The 21,593-nt window shown below is 33.5% G+C and overlaps 1 protein-coding gene across 2 annotated transcripts; it reads left to right on the top strand.

The window, feature by feature from the left end:
* The first annotated feature begins 38 nt into the window (after positions 1 to 38).
* LOC114335030 (N-acetyltransferase 9-like protein) lies at positions 39 to 21,593 on the top strand. Of its 2 annotated transcripts, XM_028285188.2 has the most exons (4): positions 39 to 201; positions 1,663 to 1,772; positions 1,834 to 1,890; positions 21,208 to 21,593. In XM_028285188.2, exons 1-4 carry the CDS (start codon positions 125 to 127, stop codon positions 21,576 to 21,578), a joined length of 615 nt encoding a protein of 204 aa, XP_028140989.1. In that variant the 5' UTR covers positions 39 to 124; the 3' UTR covers positions 21,579 to 21,593. The 2 variants fall into 2 exon arrangements, with proteins under 2 accessions (XP_028140989.1, XP_050504747.1); XM_050648790.1 differs by lacking the exon at positions 1,834 to 1,890.

The raw sequence follows: 21,593 nt of genomic DNA, 5'->3' as shown, positions 1-21,593 counted from the left end.
AAGTAAATCTTTCGCTTTCTTCTTCTTTTAAATTAATACGTTTCCTCGTGCCTACTCTGAAGTGAAGAGTAAATTTTTATTTTGTCTTGATAAATATAACCTTACTTTTCCTTCAAAAGAAAAAATGTTAATAAATAAAGACACCACTATACAATGCCAAAGAGTAATATTAATACCTTATAGAAAAGAACACGTTTTAAAGTAAGTATTGTAAAGAATAAGTTCGGTCACTTTTCAGATCATCAGTGTCCTATTTGGGAGTTCATTTTATCAGGGCTCTCAAGTGGAACATTGATGTCAAAAACACCCTCAATAGGGCAAGAGACAGAGCTTACCTCCTGTGAGCTTTAGCTGGAAAGTTTTGAGACACATCAAACAAAACTCTTCCTATATACTTACAAAACCTTCATCAGGCCAGTTATCAAGTACTTACAGAGCATGTATGAGTCATTAAACACTGGCGACAAAAATACCATCGTGCCTACCGAAATAAAAATTCTAAGAAAGTGCTTGAGAAAATGTTGGTGGTATTCATCAGTATTAGTACACCCACTCACTAATCTACCCAACATATATACCCTATTCCACGAACATACGCCTGTTTTGGATTACTTCGACAACGAATATTTTACTGTGCAAAATTAGAAGAACGAAAGTAAATTGCAAATTACATTGTTTATTGGAATAATTATTAGCGCCATTTACTTTCGTACTTCTTATGTTGCACAGTAAAATATTTGTTGTCGAAGTAATCCAAAAGAGGCGTATGTTCGTGGAATGGCCCATAGGTGAGAATTGATTCTCTCAGGCATCGAAGAAAAAGTTCCCTTCCCTCCAGCCAATCTTCTTCATTTAACCAGAATTGAACTTCCTTTTACTGTTCCCATGTATGCTGGTAATAAACATCAGAGGTACGTTTTGCTTGTAGTATTTTGTACACATGGCTACTTCTACACCATGCAACTTAGCTACTCCACTTTCAAGCTCCCTGCTCCACTGGCAGTTTTGCTACTCCATCTTGCATCTATCCCATTCAATGCTCCCACAAAAAAGGGAACATACCTACCTTGAAAAGAAGAAAACAAACAAGTTTTCATGACTTTGCACACCTAGTTCAATTGTGCCACAACTGCAAAAAATTCGAATTTTGTGTTAAGGCTGTAAAATATTGCCTATATAATGCCCCATCTTATGCAATACAGCCTGAACTAAAATATTGTTTTGGATAAGTATAAAGTAAGTTACTTTGGTATTTCACTGTAGGGTTTTTGGAGGTTTTGAAAATGCGGGAGATGTGGCGATAATATACACTGCCACAATACAACCGATGTAATTATTCAATACGTTCAATACAGCCACAACTGCAAAAATCAATTGATTTTTTCATTATATTGCCACCGTATCTCCTAGGTATCGTTTTATAAATGACTTTCTTCACAATTTTAATAAATTGTAATAAGATCCAGCGAATAACTGTATAATTTGCTACCTAAATTGTAATTTTGAAGCTAGTCATTCTCAAAATAAATTATTTACAGGGCATAACGCGTTTGCTACAGAACGTTTTGCTCATTTCTTGAGAATATTGTGTTTTGCACTTGTGGCACTATTGAACTAGGTGTGCGACATGTATTGACTCACTTTCATTGACCAATATTTCAGATATCATTTGTGGATGAAATCAGAAAACCTACAACATTTAACTGGATCGGAGCCTTTAACTTTAGAAGAGGAATATGAAATGCAAAAGTCGTGGCTTATGGATGAAAACAGTTGAGTAGCAACAACTAATTTTTATGTATAAAAAAATCTGAACATATTCCATCTTTTCAGAATTAACATTCATAGTTCTTGACAAACAGAAATATGAAGAAACACAAAACGAAATAAGTATGTATAATCTATATTTTATGGAACAATGTTTGGCAAAAAGGACACCTCACACATCTTATGGAAAGTATAATGTCACCCAAATGTAGTAAAATTTACATGAATAGATTACAATAATTATTTCATATCATTCCACCAAGTCTAAATTTTGAATAAAACGGCATAAAATGTACTTGAAGTTTATGGAAATCACATGTTTGATTTGGCATATATATATCAAGCACCCACGACCCAGTAAAGGACCTGAGGAGTGAGATCAACAAAGCATCTGCATTGTCAGCATGTCTACAGGAGATAGTCTAGTCAAATCTGTATATGTGCACAGATAGTAAAATTAGAATCTACAAGACTTTCATAGAACCAATCATGACATATGGCATAGAAATGCGTGAAGTCACCACCAAACGATACAGATGCTAAGGGTTGACGAAATGAAAACTCTATGAACAATAGTGCGGAAAGCAAGAAGAGACAGGGCGAGAAATACAAACATTAGAGAGCAATGCAAAATTCAATATATTGTAAGAAGGGGAAGGCAGCGCAAGAGGATGTGGTACAACCATGTAAGACGAATGGATGAGAATAGACTCCCAAAAATTGCCCTAGAAAATAACCTGCTTGGCTCAAGACCCCCCTGAAGACAATCTAAAAGATGGAGGGATAGTTGGCTATCTACCTCCCAGGAAATTAACCAGAGTCAACTTCAGAATTGAACAGATCAAAAGATCTCCAAGAAGTAAAAGAAGACATTTTTGAAATTCATAAGACTCTCATTCATAAATGCTATTAGTTTAGTCACTATTGAACAGTTTAACTCAGCGTAAGCTAGCGAATTAGAGGAAGTAAACATACTTGCATAGAAATCGGTCCACTTAAAAATTTGGTCATTTTTGATGTTTCATATTTCCTAAACCTGGTGGCCGATTTAAGTGATTTTTTGAACATTTTATAGCCTGATTCTTTAACAATACCACTGTAATAATATTGTTGCAAAACAGGTAAATTTTCATTGTATACCGGGTGTACCAATCAAACTGTGCTTTTTTCTCAAAGTTCGCATCACCCTGTGGAATATTCTAGCATTTATTAAATACTGAAATTGAAACCCAACTATAGCCTCAGGTTTTCTTAACATTGTGTTTTTTGAATTCATTCGTTTATGTTGGATAATAAAAAAGTTAGGTACTTTAACAACTAGACATGTATTTCATCAATAGACGGTGTGTCTAAATAAGTGTGACAAACTTTAACATTTCGGTCATTTTGACTGATTTCTATTTAGTCTGGGCTGATTATCGGAGAATAGGCCATTTTTGGGAAAAGTTATTTACCAGCAATTTTATTGCTAGAATCGAATCTTATGATTGTATATATTAATAATATAAATATGCAAAGTCCGCAGATAGTGTGCTACTTTTTTTATAAACAAAATGGCGCCCGAAAATCGTGTTTTTTTCAATTTTTGAAGAAGACTCCAAAGATTTTAACTTTAGACCAAAAACACCCAAATAAAAATTCACCGCAATTAAATTCTGCATAGAAACGTGTTTTTTTCGATTTACTTCGACGAAAACTTTCCCCGGAAAAAACGGGTTTTTCCAACAAAATCTTTAATTTTCAACTAAACTTTTAGACAAGTAGTTGTTAATCAATAATTAAATAACTTGGTAACGTAAAATCCCTTTCCGTATATATTATAATTCCAGAAACCGATGGAAATTGAATGAACAGTTTAGCAACAATTGAAATGTTAATTAAAAACTTACGGTCGCTATAATAACGACAATAATTGTGATGCATAAGAATATCTATGATTTTTTCATAAAAAGACACTATACCTATCTAATGTACTTTACAGAATTGAAATTGGACTATTTAAGCGGCCTCAGGAATATTTTAAAATTATAAACAATTTTTTGGCTTATAAACAAATAAAATATCTCGGGAAATATTAAACTAAATTAAATTGTGAAAACGGTATTCGAAGGACAGCGGCAGGACGCTTCTTTTAAAAGAAAAAACGTTTAATTATGACGAGTGGTTCCTGAGATACAAGCGGTCAAAGTTGACCGAAATTTACGGCAAAGATATAAACAATAGGATCATAATTTTTAAACCATCACCTTTTTATTTTTGGTCCTATTTCTCTACCCCAATTTTCATATCTTTAAAATCCTCATAACATATATTATTATAATAAAAACTATCGATAATACGTGTGAAAATTGCCAAAAATAGCAAAATTCCAATCAAAAATTAGGTTGGAGAAAATGTAACCCTCAAAGTTCAAAATCGGTATACGTTAAAAAAATGCATTTTCTCGGCTTCCCATGGAGCAATTTCCTTCATTCTTTTTTTGTTCCCAAGTAACTCGAGTAGAGCCATCGAACTAACGCATTATTAAATGTCAAACTTGCTTTTGTTTTGTTATAATAAATTAATTTATTTATTATAACACAATATTTTAATTTGTTTAAATAAAAATTGTTTAAATAATTGTACAGCTTTCAAATGAGAATATTTATGTTTTTAACTTTAAAAGGTACACTTGTAGTAAGTTTATCTAAAAAAAAGCCTACAACTGGAAAAAATATGTAATTTTCTGTTCTTATACATAAATAAATTAATCTATTATATCAAAACAAAAGCAAGTTTGACATTTAATAATGCGTTAGTTCGATGGCTCTACTCGAGTTATTAGGGAACAAAAAAAGAATGAAGGAAATTGCTCCATGGGAAGCCGAGAAAATGCATTTTGTTAACGTATACCGATTTTGAACTTTGAGGGTTACATTTTCTCCAACCTAATTTTTGATTGGAATTTTGCTATTTTTGGCAATTTTCACACGTATTATCGATAGTTTTTATTATAATAATATATGTTATGAGGATTTTAAAGATATGAAAATTGGTGTGGAGAAAGAGGACAAAAATAAAAAGGTGATGGTTTGAAAATTATGATCCTATTGTTTATATCTTTGCCCTAAATTCCGGTAAATTTTGACCGGTTGTATCTCAGGAACCACTCGTCATAATTAAACGTTTTTTCTTTTAAAAGAAGCGTCCTGCCGCTGTCTTTCGAATACCGTTTTCACAATTTAATTTAGTTTAATATTTCCCGAGATATTCTATTTGTTTATAAACCAAAAAATTGTTTATAATTTTAAAATATTCCTGAGGCCGCTTAAATAGTCCAATTTCAATTCTGTACAGTATATTAGATAGGTATAGTGTCTTTTTATGAAAAAATCTTAGTTATTCTTATGCATCATAATTATTGTCGTTATTATAGCGACCGTAAATTTTTAATTAACATTTTAATTGTTGCTAAACTGTTCATTCAATTTCCATCGGCTTCTGGAATTATAATCTATACAAAAAGGGCTTTTACATTACCAAATTATTTAATTATTGATTAACAATTACTTATCTAAAAGTTTAGTTGAAAATTAAAGATTTTGTTGGAAAAACCCGCTTTTTCCGGGGAAAGTTTTCGTCGAAGTAAATCGGAAGAAACACGTCTCTATGCAGAATTTAATTGCGGTGAATTTTTATTTGAGTGTTTTTGGTCTAAAGTTAAAATCTTTGGAGTTATAGAGCAAAAATTGAAAAAAACACGATTTTCGGGCGCCATTTTGTTTATAAAAAAAGTAGCACACTATCTGCGGACTTTGCATATCTATATTATTAATAGATACAATAATAAGATTCGATTCCAGCAATAAAATTGCTGGTAAATAACTTTTCCTTGTATTTTGCTAATTAGCCCAGAGTAATTTTTGACATTGTGTTTTACTCATTTATAGTTATTTTAGAAACTTCATAATTTATGACTTTTCCTAGATCTATTTGAAGATTATAATTTCTCTTTTACAGCTGCTTAGCGGAATTACTTTTTAAGATATGTTAATATCTATCTAGAAGCACCAGAGCAGTCATTTTGACTGCTTTCTCTTTTTGACCCTCTGTATTACTCATTCATATTTATTTTACAAAATTTATAATTTGGGACTTTAATATTTATTTGAGGATTATAATTCATCTTTTACAGGGATTTTTACAGTATAATTACATTTTGAATATAGTTGATGCCTACCTAGGAAAATGGGGTACCTAGTAATGACAAGGTATTTCTACTTTTTGTTCTACTTTTCTGGTAAATTTTTAGTTATTTTATTATATGTATAAAATGCATCGAAAACATTTGTTATTAGGTAATTTGAGTATACTCTTTGCAAGTGCGTGCTCAATAATATGTATTTTAATTTTTCATTGTGATCTTTCTCTTTTCTGCTGTTATCATGTCTCGTCGATATTTGACTGTGCAATAAGTATTGGAGTGGTTAAATAATTTGTCAGATAATGAATCTGAAGTAGAGTTATGTAATGAACATGTATTCAATAATGAAGATGACGAGTATGTGCCTGATAAAGGTGATCAAGGACATTCATCGGGATTGGCGAGATTCAGATTCGTTTATTTATGTCAATAACACAAGTGTTTAACACATGTCAAATAAAATTACACAAAGATTTGGACGCAATACAAATTAAAAAGATGCACAATACGACTAAGAGTATTAATAACATTAAATACTAACATTAAAATCACATTAAATTTGATTACATTTACAATGGACGTTGCTTAAAGTCATAAAATCCTAAAATTTAAATGCAAGAAATTCCTCATTACTATAAAAAACATTTTCTAACAAAATATCTTTAATTGTACTCTTAAATTGATTTAATGGAAGACACTTTAAACTATCTGGAAGTTTGTTGAAAAATTTAATAGCCCAGTATCCTGGCCCAGTTTGACACCTCCTCAATCTCCAGTAGGCTGGCACGAGATGGTGTTTATATTGGGTGTCATGTTGGTGTATGTTCTCATGGGTTTCAAAGTGCGCCCCTCCCCTCTTGATAAACATTAGGTTCTCAAGTATATATAGAGATGGAACAGTGAGAATTCTTAGGGACCTATATGCTTGCCTACAATCATCCCTATACCAAAGACCAGCAAGAACTCTAACTGCCTTACGCTGCCAACCAAAGACTGTCAACATTTCTGCTGAATGACCCCAGACTAAAATGGCATAGGCTAGATGAGACTGAAAAATTGCATGGTACGCTGTTATTAAGACTCTATGTGAAACATTAGATGCCAGATTCCTGAGTACAAACAGATTTTTTGCTGTTGATATGTTCACCCCATTGAAGTTTGGGATCTAATAATACACCCAGAAATCTGACACTGCTCATACCAGCATTTACATTCTGTGTCTCTGAGAGAAAAAACAACTCTGTTGGTTTTTGCTGCATTGAGCAGTAATCGGTTTACGCAAAACCATTCATGGGTCACTGACTGTGCAGATATAGAACCCTCAAGCGACTCCCCAAGTTTATCAGTTGTAAAAGACACTGTGGTGTCATCGGCGAAGAGTGTGTACTTTGCATTTGTGTTAATGCTCGTAAGGTCATTAATATAAATTAAAAAGAGAATGGGTCCCAGAACAGAGCCCTGGGGAACCCCAATATTAACAACACTCTTTCCCGATAACACCCCAGAGACCCTCACAACCTGTGTTCTGTTTTCTAAGTAAGATTGAACTAGTTTTACACTGTAAGGACAGAAGTTGTATTTTTTGAGTTTTTGCAAGAGCATTCCATGATCTACACAGTCAAATGCCTTGCTCAAGTCACAAAACAGAACAGTATTAAACTGCAACCTATGAAAGGAGTCTACAATATGTGAGACCAAGTCCAGTATGCCAAGTACTGTGGATTTGTCCTTTCTAAAACCGAACTGAGAGTCTGAGAAATAGTTATTATTTTCAAAAAATGTGGTTATTTGTACTGCCATAGCTTTTTCAACAATTTTAGAGACTATTGGAAGCAGCGAAACAGGTCTATAGTTTTCTGGATTCTTAACGTCCCCTTTTTTATAAATTGGTGTAACAATTGCTTTTTTAAGGACTGATGGAAATTTATTTTCTTTAAAGCATAGATTTATTAGTTTAGTGAGTGGGCTTATAATAATATTTTCAATCATTTTAATAAGGTTAACATTAAATCCATATATATCATGGCTATTTTTATTCTTTAAGTTGTTTATTATATCCCTCGTTTGATTAAAGGTAATTTCAAGAAATGAAAAGGTGTTTGTATGATTGACATAATTAATTTTATTAATAAAGTCAATATTTAATTTTGGAATGTCTTTAACTATATTAGTGGCAATTTGGGAAAAATAATCATTGAACTGGTTTGGCGTGATCTTCTAATGAAGACCCTGATTTTCCTCGATATTTGTTTATCATGTTCCACATGGTTTTCTGTGGATTTTTTGAATTTAATATTATTTGGTCATTTGACCTCACTTTGGCTTTCTTAATTTCATTTTTATATTGATTTCTGAATTGTTTAAGTATATGATGGTTATTATCGTTTTTATGTTGCCTATAAAATTCTTCTAAAAATTTTAGATGTTCCCGCATTGCCTGTAGGTCATTTGTAAACCATGTGATTTTTTCAGATTGGTCTGATCTTACTCTATATTTTTTTGTGAAAAGATTCTAAAAAACAACTTTCAAGAATATTCATAAAGTGACAGAATTTTAATTCAACATCAGTGTTATCTTCATAGATAAAATCCCAGTTTACTTCCGATACTTTGCTGAAAAATATGTTCTTACCTTTTTCAGTTATAGGCCTAATAAGCATAGTTGTCTCAGTAAAACCTGTAACCTTTTTTTGAATCTCAAATTTGACAATCTGGCCTTTGTGATCTGAAAAACCAGTCTCAAAAACCTCAGCAGAGTACAGGGGCAATCCAGGATCCATGAAAATGTTATCAAGACACTTATTACCCCTTGTCGATTCATTTATATTCTTGACTAGGTGAAAACCTTCAAGAACGCCTTGAAGTTTACGGGCACTTGCATTGTCAACAAGAAAGCCCACATTGAAGTCCCCAGCAACAAGGACTTGTTTATTTGGGCTTAATGTGCCTAGAACTCCTTCAAGAGAGTCCAAAAAGATGTCAAACGGGCCAGAGGGGCTATGGTATACTGCTAAAACTAACAAGTTAAAATCTTTTAGACATATACAACAATATTCTATACAAAAATTAATTATAAAAGTGTCATTATTAACAACATTAAAACATATAGTATTTTTGACGAAGATCGCAGAACCCCCTCCTCTATTTTGTGACCTTGCCGTGTAGTTGGCCAATCTGTAGCCCTCAATATGGACTGTTTGGATTTCCTCGTCTGCCAGCCAGTGTTCTGTAAGGCATAGAATGTCAACATTCTTGTCCTTGATGCATGCCTCCAAGAGACCAATCTTATTTCTCAGTGACTGCATATTGAGATGAAAAACACTAAGAGGTATTGGAGATTCACTTGAGTTTATATCTTCTTCATCTTTTGTCCCTGGTGGCTCTGGATATTCATAAAATGGTTGACTGAGATCCCAATTGGCCAAAGGGACGTATCAACAATTTCATTTGCCTGATCTGTGGGAACTCCTAGCTTGAAGGAACTTCTTTGATCATCCTTTTTAGTGTACATTTTCTGGCAAATAAACCCTGCTTTCATTCCATTCTCCATTAAATGAGCCTTAACGGCTGCCGAGTCCACTGAGGGGTGGAAGCCGGTTACAAAGAACCAAGTTTTGGGGGATGGTGATTCAGCTACCTTGAGTGTTGTGACACTTGCAGCTGTGCCTCTGGTTGGTGCCGGTCTACGATTTCTAGGGGCTGCTCTCTTTCTGTTTTGGACAATGGTCCAACCTTCAGTAGTTTCACTCTCATTGGTATTTGTTAACTGATGTTTTTGAAGTTGAGATATTTTGGACTCAGAATTATTGATTTCCGAATCCGAAATCTGTTTTGTTTTTGTTTTATTTGTCATGCACAGATCACTTAACTCTCTTTAGATGTTTCACGCAGGTATCTCAAGGTCATACTAAACTAAATGTCATTTTTAGTAATGATACGTTTTTTGAGATGTCGCCATGCACCTGGAGTGAAGATTTCTTCTATATCACTGAGTCTGAGTGTCATTATAATTTGTCAATTGTCATCATTGTCAGTAGTCAGTATCTCAGTATGCCTTTATCTTTTATCTTGTTGTCAGTAAAAGTGTTTATCTGATTGTTAGCAATAATAAAAAATCCTGATTTAGATAAAATGGATTCAAATACAGTTTTTGAAACAAAACGAATGTGATTTGAAGATCCATAGGAAGATCAAATTCCTAGCTTACATTTGCATGGTGAGTTCAACAAGTATTTGTTATTAGAGAACAAGTAACACAGTTAGTGGTGTAGGGAAGCAAACGAATGTAACACCAAGTAAGTAACCCCTACAGAAAATATATAATTAATACAAATTATTTTACGTGAAATGAATATGGTTATTATCAAATCAATTATATTAATTTTTTGTTTTAGTTGAAAGTCCTCAACAAGTAGAGATGCACACATGTTTCAATCATTTGAGATACCCTTTTGTAGAAGTATTTGGAAGATAACTATTAATAATTTCATTTGTAAAGATACGATTTGTAAAAAAGTATATACAAAGTGGTTTTGCTGGTATTAAATAAATAAATAAAAATACGTTGTCATGTCTTATTTTTTCCCAAATGGTATTTTGTATATTTGAAATTAAAAATAATTTGCATATTTTAAAACCAAATTATTTTTTTTTTCAACTATACAAATATTTTAACTTAACATTTTCTTCCCACCAAAATTACATTTTGAAATTCCCGCTTGAAATTAGTTCCGATACAAGCGGCATGGAGCGCTGTTTTTCATATTTAACCAAAGCGTTATCGTGAAACATCTAGAGGAGGTAGGTGATCTGTGTTGTCATGTCGTTGACATTATTGACTTTGACTTTTGGCGAATCCATTGCTACCAACTGTTGTTCGTTGCGTTCGATTTTCGTTTCCATCTGCTCCGTTTGATCCGGTTTCAATGCGCCGGCGCCTGAGACGTCATCGTCAGCGTGAGAGGATATGATGAAGGCAGGCGAAAGGTGCGGGGAAGAGGACGAAGGATGTTTACCTTTCTTTGAGCGTGAAGTCTCCAGTTTTTTGTGGCATTCTCATACTTTTCCTTCCACAGATTGGCATTTTCCTGTAGAATCTTGTTTTTGTCAGTTAATTCATCCACTAACCTTCTCAAATCTTTTATGTTCTCTGGTGTTACATTTTGGCTATCTTTGTCTTCTTTAACCTCGGTCTTCTGAGCTTCCGCATCACAACAGTAAATACGACTTTTGTCGACGAAAACTACTTTTCCGGCCCAATCTCTGTTCACACAGGAATTGTGGAAAAGGCTACCGCACTTAACACAGATTACCACAGTAGAACTTTTCGTTTTGCAGCATTTAAATGCCGTTTTATCGGGAGCGTCGTCTCTCGCATGTTTCACAGCTGACGCCATCTTTTATCCTCAGTCATTCTCATTCTGCTTGCATCCAGATGCTCAGTCATTCTGCTTTAACTTCGAATGCAGACTCCAATACCTCTTCAGGAATTATTACCAACCGGGTAAGAGGAATTCGCGGAAGCAGTTTAGAGAATTCCTCCATCGACACCATAGGATGGGAGTTACTTTACAATAGCGCTATAGTACACCAGATTAGCAACTATATTATATTAGTAGCTTCACTAGCTTCTATATAATGTATTCACTTAGGTATATAATATTTTTGAGCATATTCTTCTTGTTGATGTGCCTATCCATGACAAATGTTGGCGACCAGGCAATTTCTACCTTATACGCAGCATGTTCTTCTTCCTGGGCCCCGTTTTCCAAATATTTTTCCTTGCAGGATGGCTTCTAGAAGGGTATATCTGGATTTATTTCGCATAATGGGTCCGAAGTATTGTAACTTTCGAGATTTGATGGTGGTCAGTACTTCTGGTTCTTCTACATTCTTCTGAGGACCTCCTCATTTGTGACTCGGTCAGTCCACGTGATTTTAAGTATTCTCCGATATAGCCAAATTAGCCACATTTGGAATGCTTCAAAATTTCTGCACATACAGTACAACCTGCCATATCCGGACCTCCCCATATTCGGACGGTTCTGCCGTCCTGATCTACCGAAATCTACCGAGAAAGGCAGTTGGACAATGCACCCTCTCATCCCGACCCAAAAGAACTAAAAGATGGTGAAATAATGTATTATAGAATCTATAAAAGGTGTCTATCGACGAAAGTTATTGACGGCGTTGATTACTGGAATGTATGAAGGAGAAAACGTTTCAGAGACTATAAAATAAGTGGTCTTGCTTGATATCCGGATTTTTTCATATCCGGATCGGTCTGTCGCCACATTGATCCGGATATGGCAGGTTTTACTGTATCTTTGTTCAAGGTCCACGATTCAACACCACAAAAAACAATAGAGAAGACGTATCAGGTGAAAGTGAAAAACATGTGAAATTTGTCATATACATAATGTAAATACAATTTGTGTGGGTCTTGTACAAGCAAAATTGAAAAATTTTGCTACTGCATAAATTTTGTTTAAACAATTAAATAATTTATTTAAAGTACTTAAATATGTCTTTTATTATTAATTATTAACTCAATATAGGTTTTTATCAAGTAAAAAGAATTCAAAAACGGCTGGCAATAGAAAATTCTAATACCCGTCATTTTGACCGCTGCAGTGCTTCTAGGTATGCAGAAATGCTGGTGCTTCTAGTGTTAAGAGGTAATTTTTCATAAAAAAATTATGACAGTTGGCTTGATAAACGTATGTCCGCAAATGTTTCGTTTCCTAGATACGGGATGTTAAATTTTTTTTACAAACACGATTTATTTTGTTGATTTAAAACCAGTTGAGATATATTCTTGTTCTCATGATCATTTTTCAGTGCGTCATTAATTATGACGTCATATACTGTATTGGGTGTGTCGAGACTTCCCAAGTAGCAATTTGTCGACGCGACAACGTTGTCTACCGCGTGGCAACGTTTTGTTACAACGTTGTTATTGCCTAGAAGACGACCCAATTCTGCACTAATTTGGTGGACGATTTTTGAGTTGTCTTGACGTTGCCTAGGCAACCTTAAGCGTTGCATAAGACAACTGAAGCGACTATAAAAAGTGCCTGCGTGCAATGGTTGCTCAAAGAGTCGGACTGGTTATGTTTTTTTACCTATATAAAAAGTAAACTATTTTGACATCATATCAGGTATTTAAATTTATATAATTACATAAATAAGGACTTAAACAAAATTACCTGATGTGAAATTTATAAACGCATCTCAGATTACCGTCAAATATGGATATTCCACCTTTAAAAAACACACGCGCTCATTTTTTATCACCTTTTTAACAAAAAATATGTAAATTTAAAAAATCTAATTTTAATATAAAAGCCAGAATTTATGTTAAAGATGTTTTGTATAAATTTAATGTATTGATGGTGCTTTTAAAGGTATTAGAAAATGCCTGCATTTTTTATATTTTGTGTTTTTATTTTCTTTACATCCCAAAAAAACCAAAATGGTGCATTAAACAACATTACCAATATTACTTAAAATATACCTTATTACGAACCATAGACGGATGAGACAACCGAGAAGTCCAATCGCCGACCAAACACGGCCTGGACCGACTATCCCAACCACTTTAGAACGCACTCTCTTATTGGGTGACAGAGGTCATGTGATCAGTGCAATGAAGTGCATCATTCTCGTTAACAGCGTTGCCACATTTAGTAGATATCTACTGTTTTGGTATATTTTTGATATTATTTAAAAAATTCTAGTAGGCAATGATTTTTATTAGATGTTTGGTATATTTCAATATTTGTTATCACTAAAATAAAATTTTCTTTTTAATAGTATTCACCCCATTTCTAAATTAATTTTTAGACATTTTGTTACAATTTCCCAATGTCATTACCGAAAATAAGATTCAGGACGTAGATGATGATAATAGATGGACAGAGAATAGACAAGGCGGAAACGGCGGGTTCGTTGGGAAAATATTCCCATGAGATATTTTTGCAGAATCACATTCGTGAGACATCCCAGAATAAGGTTCAAGAAGTCGCCCACGAGAAAAGTGGGCCAATTTTTTTTTAACAATTTTTTTTTAATCAAATTGCAAAAATAAATATTTTGGACCATTCTGGACAAAAAAGGTCTCTTATAATTTTTCTCTAAAGTTGATCTTTTTCGAGTTAGAAGCAAGTTAAAATTTGAAAAACGCGAAAATGGCCATTTTTAAGGCTTAATAAGTCGGTCAAAAATTATTATTTTGAAAGTCAGAAAGTGACTAAATCAAAGTTTAAAGTCGCCGTTACATGATCCCGAAGAAATCTGTTTCATTAATTTACTACTAAGCTGTTATTTTTAATTAATAACAATGAGTGGTTGTATCGTATTGACGCTGCTGTAAATGTGAGTGCGGGGACTGCTGAAATAGCTTCTCTCTCGCACTCAGCATTTACAGCCCCGCACACGTGAATGGCGCTTATTATTATTACATAAAAATAACAGCTTAGTAATAAAATAATGACAAAAATTTCTTCAGGATCTTGTAGGGGCGGCTTCAAACTTTGATTTAGTCATATATTGACTTTCATAATAATAACTTTTAACCGAGTTATTAAGCCTTGAAAATCGCCATTTTTCGTTTTTTTCAATTTTAAATTGCTTATAAGTCGAAAACGATCAACTTTAGAGAAAAATTATTAGAGACCTTTTTTGTCCAGAATGGTCCAAAAGATTAAAGAAAAAATTGCTCGGACCAAAAATATTGATTCTTGCAATTTGATTAAAAAAAAATTGTTAAAAAAAATTGGCCCACTTTTCACTTGGTCGACTTCTTGAACCTTATTCTGGGATGTCTCATGAATGTGATTATGCAAAAAAATTTCATGGGAATATTTTTCCCTTCGAGCCCGCCGTTTTCGCCTTGTCTAGAAATGAAACTGGTAAATACCAGATCTAAATAAGGAAATCTTCATATAATTGGTTTGGAGAATTTTCAAAATGATTGTAACGCTCGGTTTCATAATCAGTTTTTTAAATTTTAAGTAAGTTGGTACCTCTACCTTTATCACAATTCATATATGGGTAAATGTCAACTTTAAAGTGAACTTTACTTTAAGTTGATTATGAAATCGGGCGATTTTGACAAGTAACCGTTAACACAGATTTTACTGTATTTACAGGGCCTAAAAAGAATCTACTGATTTCTATTGATTTTTTGAAAGCAAAACTACTATCCGCTGCAAGATAATTCGGATGGAATTCAGACAAAATATGTACAAAAAGTACATATTTTGTCGGAGTTTCAGCCAAATTATCTTGCAACGGATATAGTACTGAAAGAGTAAGAACTGGCCTGGCAACCATGTCTAGCAAAGCTGATACAAAGATTAGAGCTTATCAAATCTACTGATAAAACAATGGACAATGGAGAAACCAGCTAATAAAAAACAAATAAACAGGTTGTTAAATAAATCGAAAATTTCCAGCAAAATAAAATATAAAATAATAAGAAAAAAGTAAGGTTATAAAGTAAATTCTTTTTTTGCTCCTGAAGTTGCCGTAAACGTGTCACATATCTATAGAACTATACGTAAAGGCCCTGTGGTCGTGAGAGACAACTACCTAGTCGGCCAGAAAACCCATGGGCGTAAATTAGTTTAGCATTATAACGTTTTTAAGTAGTTGCGATTGTTGAAAAACTTGACTGTGATATGTAGTTGTCACAATAGTAATAACTTAGTTGCCCATATAACTAAAGATATTACTTAATGTTGTAACATCGTAATGTCAGTCGGGTTAGGGGTCGTTGGCCGAAACAACTGAAAATGCTCTCGGGCAACGTTATATACAGTGCATTTGTTTGTACTGACAACCAATGCGTCGAAAAATTGCTACTTGGGTTATTTCATGTAATTATTGACGAGTCTGACAGATGCCAGAATCGTACTTTAGATGAATAAATCTTGTGGAATTAAACTAATTAGTAATTTAGTAGATTTGATTTTTACACAATATGTTAACATGTAGGTATTTTTTATAAAGGGGAATAAAATTAAAAAGTAAACAATATTGTTAATTAAATTTACAAATATGGAAACATTAAAAAATGACACAAAACTATCCATAAACTGTGTTTTTATCTTCTTCTCTAGGTGCTGTCTCCGCTTAAAAAGTTGGTAATCATCAGAGCGATCTTTATTTCTGAAACCGCGGCTCTAAATAATTCATTGTTATTACATCCAAACCAGTTCCAAGGTTCTTCAGCCATGAGTTACGTCTCCTTACTATGGATATTTTTCTTGCATAATGACCTGGAGTATAAACTAACTTCTAACGAATTAAATTCTAAACCAAAATACAAAACTAACTTTTAACGCGTACTTTAGATGAATAAAGCTTGTGGAATTAAACTAATTAGTAATTTAGTAGATTTGATTTTTACACAATATGTTAACATGTAGGGTAAGGGATCCGAATATGAGACCCTTTTTTTTTAAACTCTTGGTAATCGTAAAGTTTATGGATTCAAGAAGTCTTAAATTAGATGCATGTCTGAAAACTATGCTATTATACTGTAAACAGCTTCAAAATTAATTTTAAACTAACATGTTTTTACCAATAGAATAATTTTTAAAAAATGTCAAAATTACCCATTTAAAAAAAGGTGTCTTAATATGAGACCACGTGGTACCCTAATATGAGACACCACGGTATACAGGCTATAAAGGCGATATTACAAAGTATTTTAACGCATTATTCTGGAAATAAACTGTATTAATACATGAGCAAATAAACTGTAAACATTAAAACACGTTAGCAAAAAATTTATTACACAATAAAACTTTAATTGCTATTACATTCTAGCGATTTTTATTGCAATATTACTTTTCTTTTTATTTTTGACAGAAATTCTTCGCACTGCTTGCACAGGAAGTTGTCATCTGCCCCACAGTTCTCATGAGCCCATCTTCTGCATTGTCTCCATTGCTCCCCCCCCCTTTATCAGAAGAATACAAACATCCACAAAAAAGACATCCTGATGGGTGGTAAGCAGGAATGGACCCAGCGGGTGTTCCGTTAATTAACTCAACTTTTGCATTTTTTCTTGGTCATACAATTAAAGGCGGCATATAAGATCCCGCAGCATTCATTCAGGTCACTAGAGGTATAAGATGCCCCCTTTCGGCAGATGTTAAATTGGCAACATTTTTTTTTGCCTTTCAGCGACACAACTTTGTAAGACTTATGCTGTACAATTGTGATTCCAGTTTCGTCCACATTGAACAGCCTGATTGGATTACTATTGATCTTTAACAGTTCAGGCTCGTAAATCTCAAAAAATACTTTTACGTTTTCCGGGCTGAATCTCTTAACCCGGGCAACAGACGTTCCTTGGGGTTTTCTGAAGCAAAGCTGGGGATGGCGCTTTAAAAATCCTTTTAGCCACTTTTTACCAGCTGACTCTTTTATTTTTGAAAAAGGATGCTTCAGAGAATGTCTCATAGCGAGTTGAATCGCATTTCTTGTAATGTCTTTTTTTCTTAAGCCGTAAAACTTAGAGTCCATTTCTATGCAATATTTTACCAATAATTCTTCAATTTCGGCAGACAAAACGGGCCGTCTACCTAAACACACAGCGACTAATGATCCAACAGTCTTTTCTGTATTCTTCACATAACGTTCCAACGTGCCCTTAGGAACTTATAGTATTTTGCAGCTCGTTTGTAGCCCATTTCACCATTTCTCACAGCTGTGACAGCTCGCATCATCATACCTGAGTCCCAGGTTTTGCGTTTTTTAGCAGGCGCTGTCATCTGAAATATTAAAAAAGATACGCTATAGACATGATTATCGTGTTTCGAAGCTGTTTCTTTGTGGCATCTTATGCAGTTTACTATTTTGTTGGGAAATAAGCCACAATTTAAGTTAAAAATGAAATTTATTGGAAGTCTAAACGTCAATAAATTTCATTTTTTACTTAAATTGAGGCTTATTTCCCAATAAAATAGTAAAAAGACTTGATGCTATACACAAAATATTACAGTACCCTAATATGAGATACCTCATATTACGCCCGGTTTCATAATCAACTTAAAGTGAACATTAACTAAAGTTCACTTTAACGTTGACATTTACCCATATGAATTGCATTGACAAGGGTACCGACTTAAAACTTAAAGTCCACTTTAACTGATTATGAAACCGGGCGTTAGGCACACTTGAAGGTCTCATATTAGGAGCAACCATGTGTGAATATTCTAGTCCGTATTTTGAGGTTAGGATTGGTCTTTACGCCACAATAGTTACGTGTTTCTATAACCAATTTAAGTAGCTATCAACTAATTACTAAGGTGATTTTTTATCTCTTACCTTAAAAGTAAAAATTCAGTTTGAACTACATCTATTAAAAAACTCTTAACACGCAAAAAACTTAAAAACTTCAGTGACAAGTAACACTAAATCACAGACACTCGATTTCTTCACAGACTACTGGAAACACTACCAGAGCTTAGTTTTTAACCCACTCACCAGGCTGCAGCGCTTATAAGACTCTAGAGACAGGGGTCTCTTATTAGGAAAGGGTCTCATAATAGGATCCTTGACCGTAGGTATTTTTTATAAAGGGGAATAAAATTAAAAAGTAAACAATATTGTTAATTAAATTTATAAATATGGAAACATTAAAAAATGAAACAAAACTATCCATAAACTGTGTTTTTTATCTTCTTCTCTAGGTGCTGTCTCCGCTTAAAAAGTTGGTAATCATCAGAGCGATCTTTATTTCTGAAACCGCGGCTTTAAATAATTCATTGTTATTACATCCAAACCAGTTCCTAAGGTTCTTCAGCCATGAGTTACGTCTCCTTACTATGGATATTTTTCTTGCATAATGACCTGGAGTATAAACTAACTTCTAACGAATTAAATTCTAAACCAAAATACAAAACTAACTTTTAACGAACTAAATTCTAAACCAAAACACAATATAATGCACAAAAAAGTTATGAAACACAAGGGAAGTCGAATTCGAAATTTCAAAATGACAGGTACACAAAATACTGACCTGAATAATAACCGTCACTTGACTCTTTGACACTTCTAAAAAATGGCCAAAATGGACGAAGTTTTCGTCAAATGTTCGTAATACGTGTATTTGATTGGCTAGAAAAAACGCGCATTCTAAATATCAACGAATCAAACGTAGGTTAGGAATAGACATCTTATGTATATAACCATTGTAATGCTGCATTATTTTTGTGTTTAATCACGGAGCTACCGCTTTTTCCGTCTCATCAAACTTAATGCATTAGAGAGAAATCGAAAAACTGTGACGCACTGAAAAATGATCATGAGAACAAGAATACCAATGAAATTTGGTGGGTTTTAAGACATAGTTATTGCACATTTTTGAGATACAATTAAGAATTTAATATTCACCATTAGCGCGCATACGTGTAATATGACCGATCACATTACCCGTACCCGTATGTACGCTAATGGTGAATATAAAATTATTAATTTTATGTCAAAAAATCCGTAATAACTATCTCTTAAAACCTACCAAATTTCATTTGCATATCTCGACTGATTTTAAAGTAATAAATAAATCGTCAGTTTGTAAGAAAAAATTCAACATCCCGTATCTCGGAAACGAAACATTTGCGGACATACGTTTGTAAAGGCAACTGTTATTATTTTTTCATGCAGAATTACCCCTTAAAGTTTGTCACACTTCTTTAGACACACCGTCTATTGATGAAATACATGTCTAGTTGTTAAAGTACCTAACTTTTTTATTATCCAACATAAACGAATGAATAAAACAGAATGTTAAGAAAACCTGAGGCTATAGTTGGGTTTTAATTTCAGTATTCAATAAATTCTAGAATATTCCACAGGGTGACGCGAACTTTGAGAAAAAAACACAGTTTGATTGGTACACCCGGTATATAATGAAAATTTGCCTGTTTAGCAACAATAATATTACAGTGGTGTTGCTAAAGAATCACGCTATAACATGTTCAAAAAATAACTTAAATCTGCCAACAGGTTTAGGAAATATGAGACATCAAAAATGACTAAATTTTGAAGTGGGCCGATTTCTATGTACGTAAGTTTATATACTTTGGTACAACTGACCAAATTATACCTACTTTAATATCTATAAGATAAGAGTAAGCTTCTGGCTTAATAGCTGAAGAAAGAATTATTAAGTGCCCATTCACGAAATCTCTTTTGTCTCTCTAACTCACATACACAGCCAGTTGATTTTAGATTTATTTATATCAATTTAGTCTGTTATTAATCAAAATTCAGAGTTTGCACAATGATATGAAATTATTATAATTTCGAGACGAATCTATCCATGTAAATTTTCAATAAGATGTGTGCATTGTCTTTTACATGAATTTTCTATCTACAGTAGAGCGTCGATTATTCGAACGTCGATCAACCGAACGACCGGTTATCCGAACTCCCGACTCCCGCGCCCCGCACTCGAGTACTGAGCAAGCGTTAGTAATTAACGCTTAAAATTTCTTCAATTGTGTATCCAAAAATATGTTGTTGCAAAGACTGCACTTTTTTTTAATTGCTGTTTGTCATTATCAAGGTATAAACAAATATACAGTTATATAAATATGGTTTTTATTCACTTGTGGATAAATATGCATGACAATCTCAATATAGTTCGATTATCCGAACAAATCGGTTTTCCGAACACCCATGTCCCCCAATTAGTTCGGATAATCGACGCTCTACTGTACTTTTGTAGTTGAAATTTTTGTAACAATTTTTTATATTTTAAATTTTAATTTTTTAACCGAAAAATTTTTGGATATGACATTTGTTTTGGGCGAAACCATTAGAAATTATTACCAGCTTTTGTGACACGAGTAGGTACATAGATACAGTAGAGCGTCGATTATTCGAACGTCGATCAACCGAACGACCGGTTATCCGAACTCCCGACTCCCGCGCCCCGCACTCGAGTACTGAGCAAGCGTTAGTAATTAACGCTTAAAATATCTTCAATTTTCTTCAATTGTGTATCCAAAAATATGTTGTTGCAAAGACTGCACTTTTTTTTAATTGCTGTTTGTCATTATCAAGGTATAAACAAATATACAGTTATATAAATAGGGTTTTTATTCACTTGTGGATAAATATGTATGACAATCTCAATATAGTTCGATTATCCGAACAAATCGGTTTTCCGAACACCCATGTCCCCCAATTTGTTCGGATAATCGACGCTCTACTGTACTTCATATTTTATATTGTAGATTCAATGATTGGGGACACAAATTTATTTTTTGCCAATGCAGATGACAGAATATGTGCGGAGGCTGAGATAATGATAGCGGAAGAATGGGCCAGAGGTAGAAAGTGTGGATGGGAAGCCATGCTACTCATGTTTATGTATGGCATACAATATTTAGGAGTGAAGCAATATATTGTAAAAATTTTGTATGACAATGATGTTAGTATAAAGATGTTCCAGGAAATGGGCTTTGTAGAGGTCAGTAGGAGTGAAGTTTTTAAAGAGGTTACTTATAGCAAACTAGTGGACGAGCTGTGGATAACATGGATGAAAAATAATTTAGGACATTTTATTGTGGTTGATAAAAATGCTAAAAATGATTTTGATGAATAAAAGTGATAGACAATT

The sequence above is a fragment of the Diabrotica virgifera genome, chromosome 1, assembly GCF_917563875.1.
Source record: "Diabrotica virgifera virgifera chromosome 1, PGI_DIABVI_V3a".
Classification (NCBI taxonomy): domain Eukaryota; kingdom Metazoa; phylum Arthropoda; class Insecta; order Coleoptera; family Chrysomelidae; genus Diabrotica; species Diabrotica virgifera.
Note: the sequence above shows the minus strand (reverse complement) of the source record. Positions and strands in the feature narration are given on the sequence as shown.

What these genes read in the sequence shown, in the direction of transcription:
- LOC114335030 (XM_028285188.2), top strand. Translation starts at nt 125, where the DNA reads ATGTTAATAAATAAAGACACCACTATACAATGCCAAAGAGTAATATTA. An exon ending in AGAAAAGAACACGTTTTAAA is followed by an intron (nt 202 to 1,662) that starts GTAAGTATTGTA and finishes CCAATATTTCAG; the next exon opens with ATATCATTTGTGGATGAAAT. An exon ending in GTGGCTTATGGATGAAAACA is followed by an intron (nt 1,773 to 1,833) that starts GTTGAGTAGCAA and finishes CCATCTTTTCAG; the next exon opens with AATTAACATTCATAGTTCTT.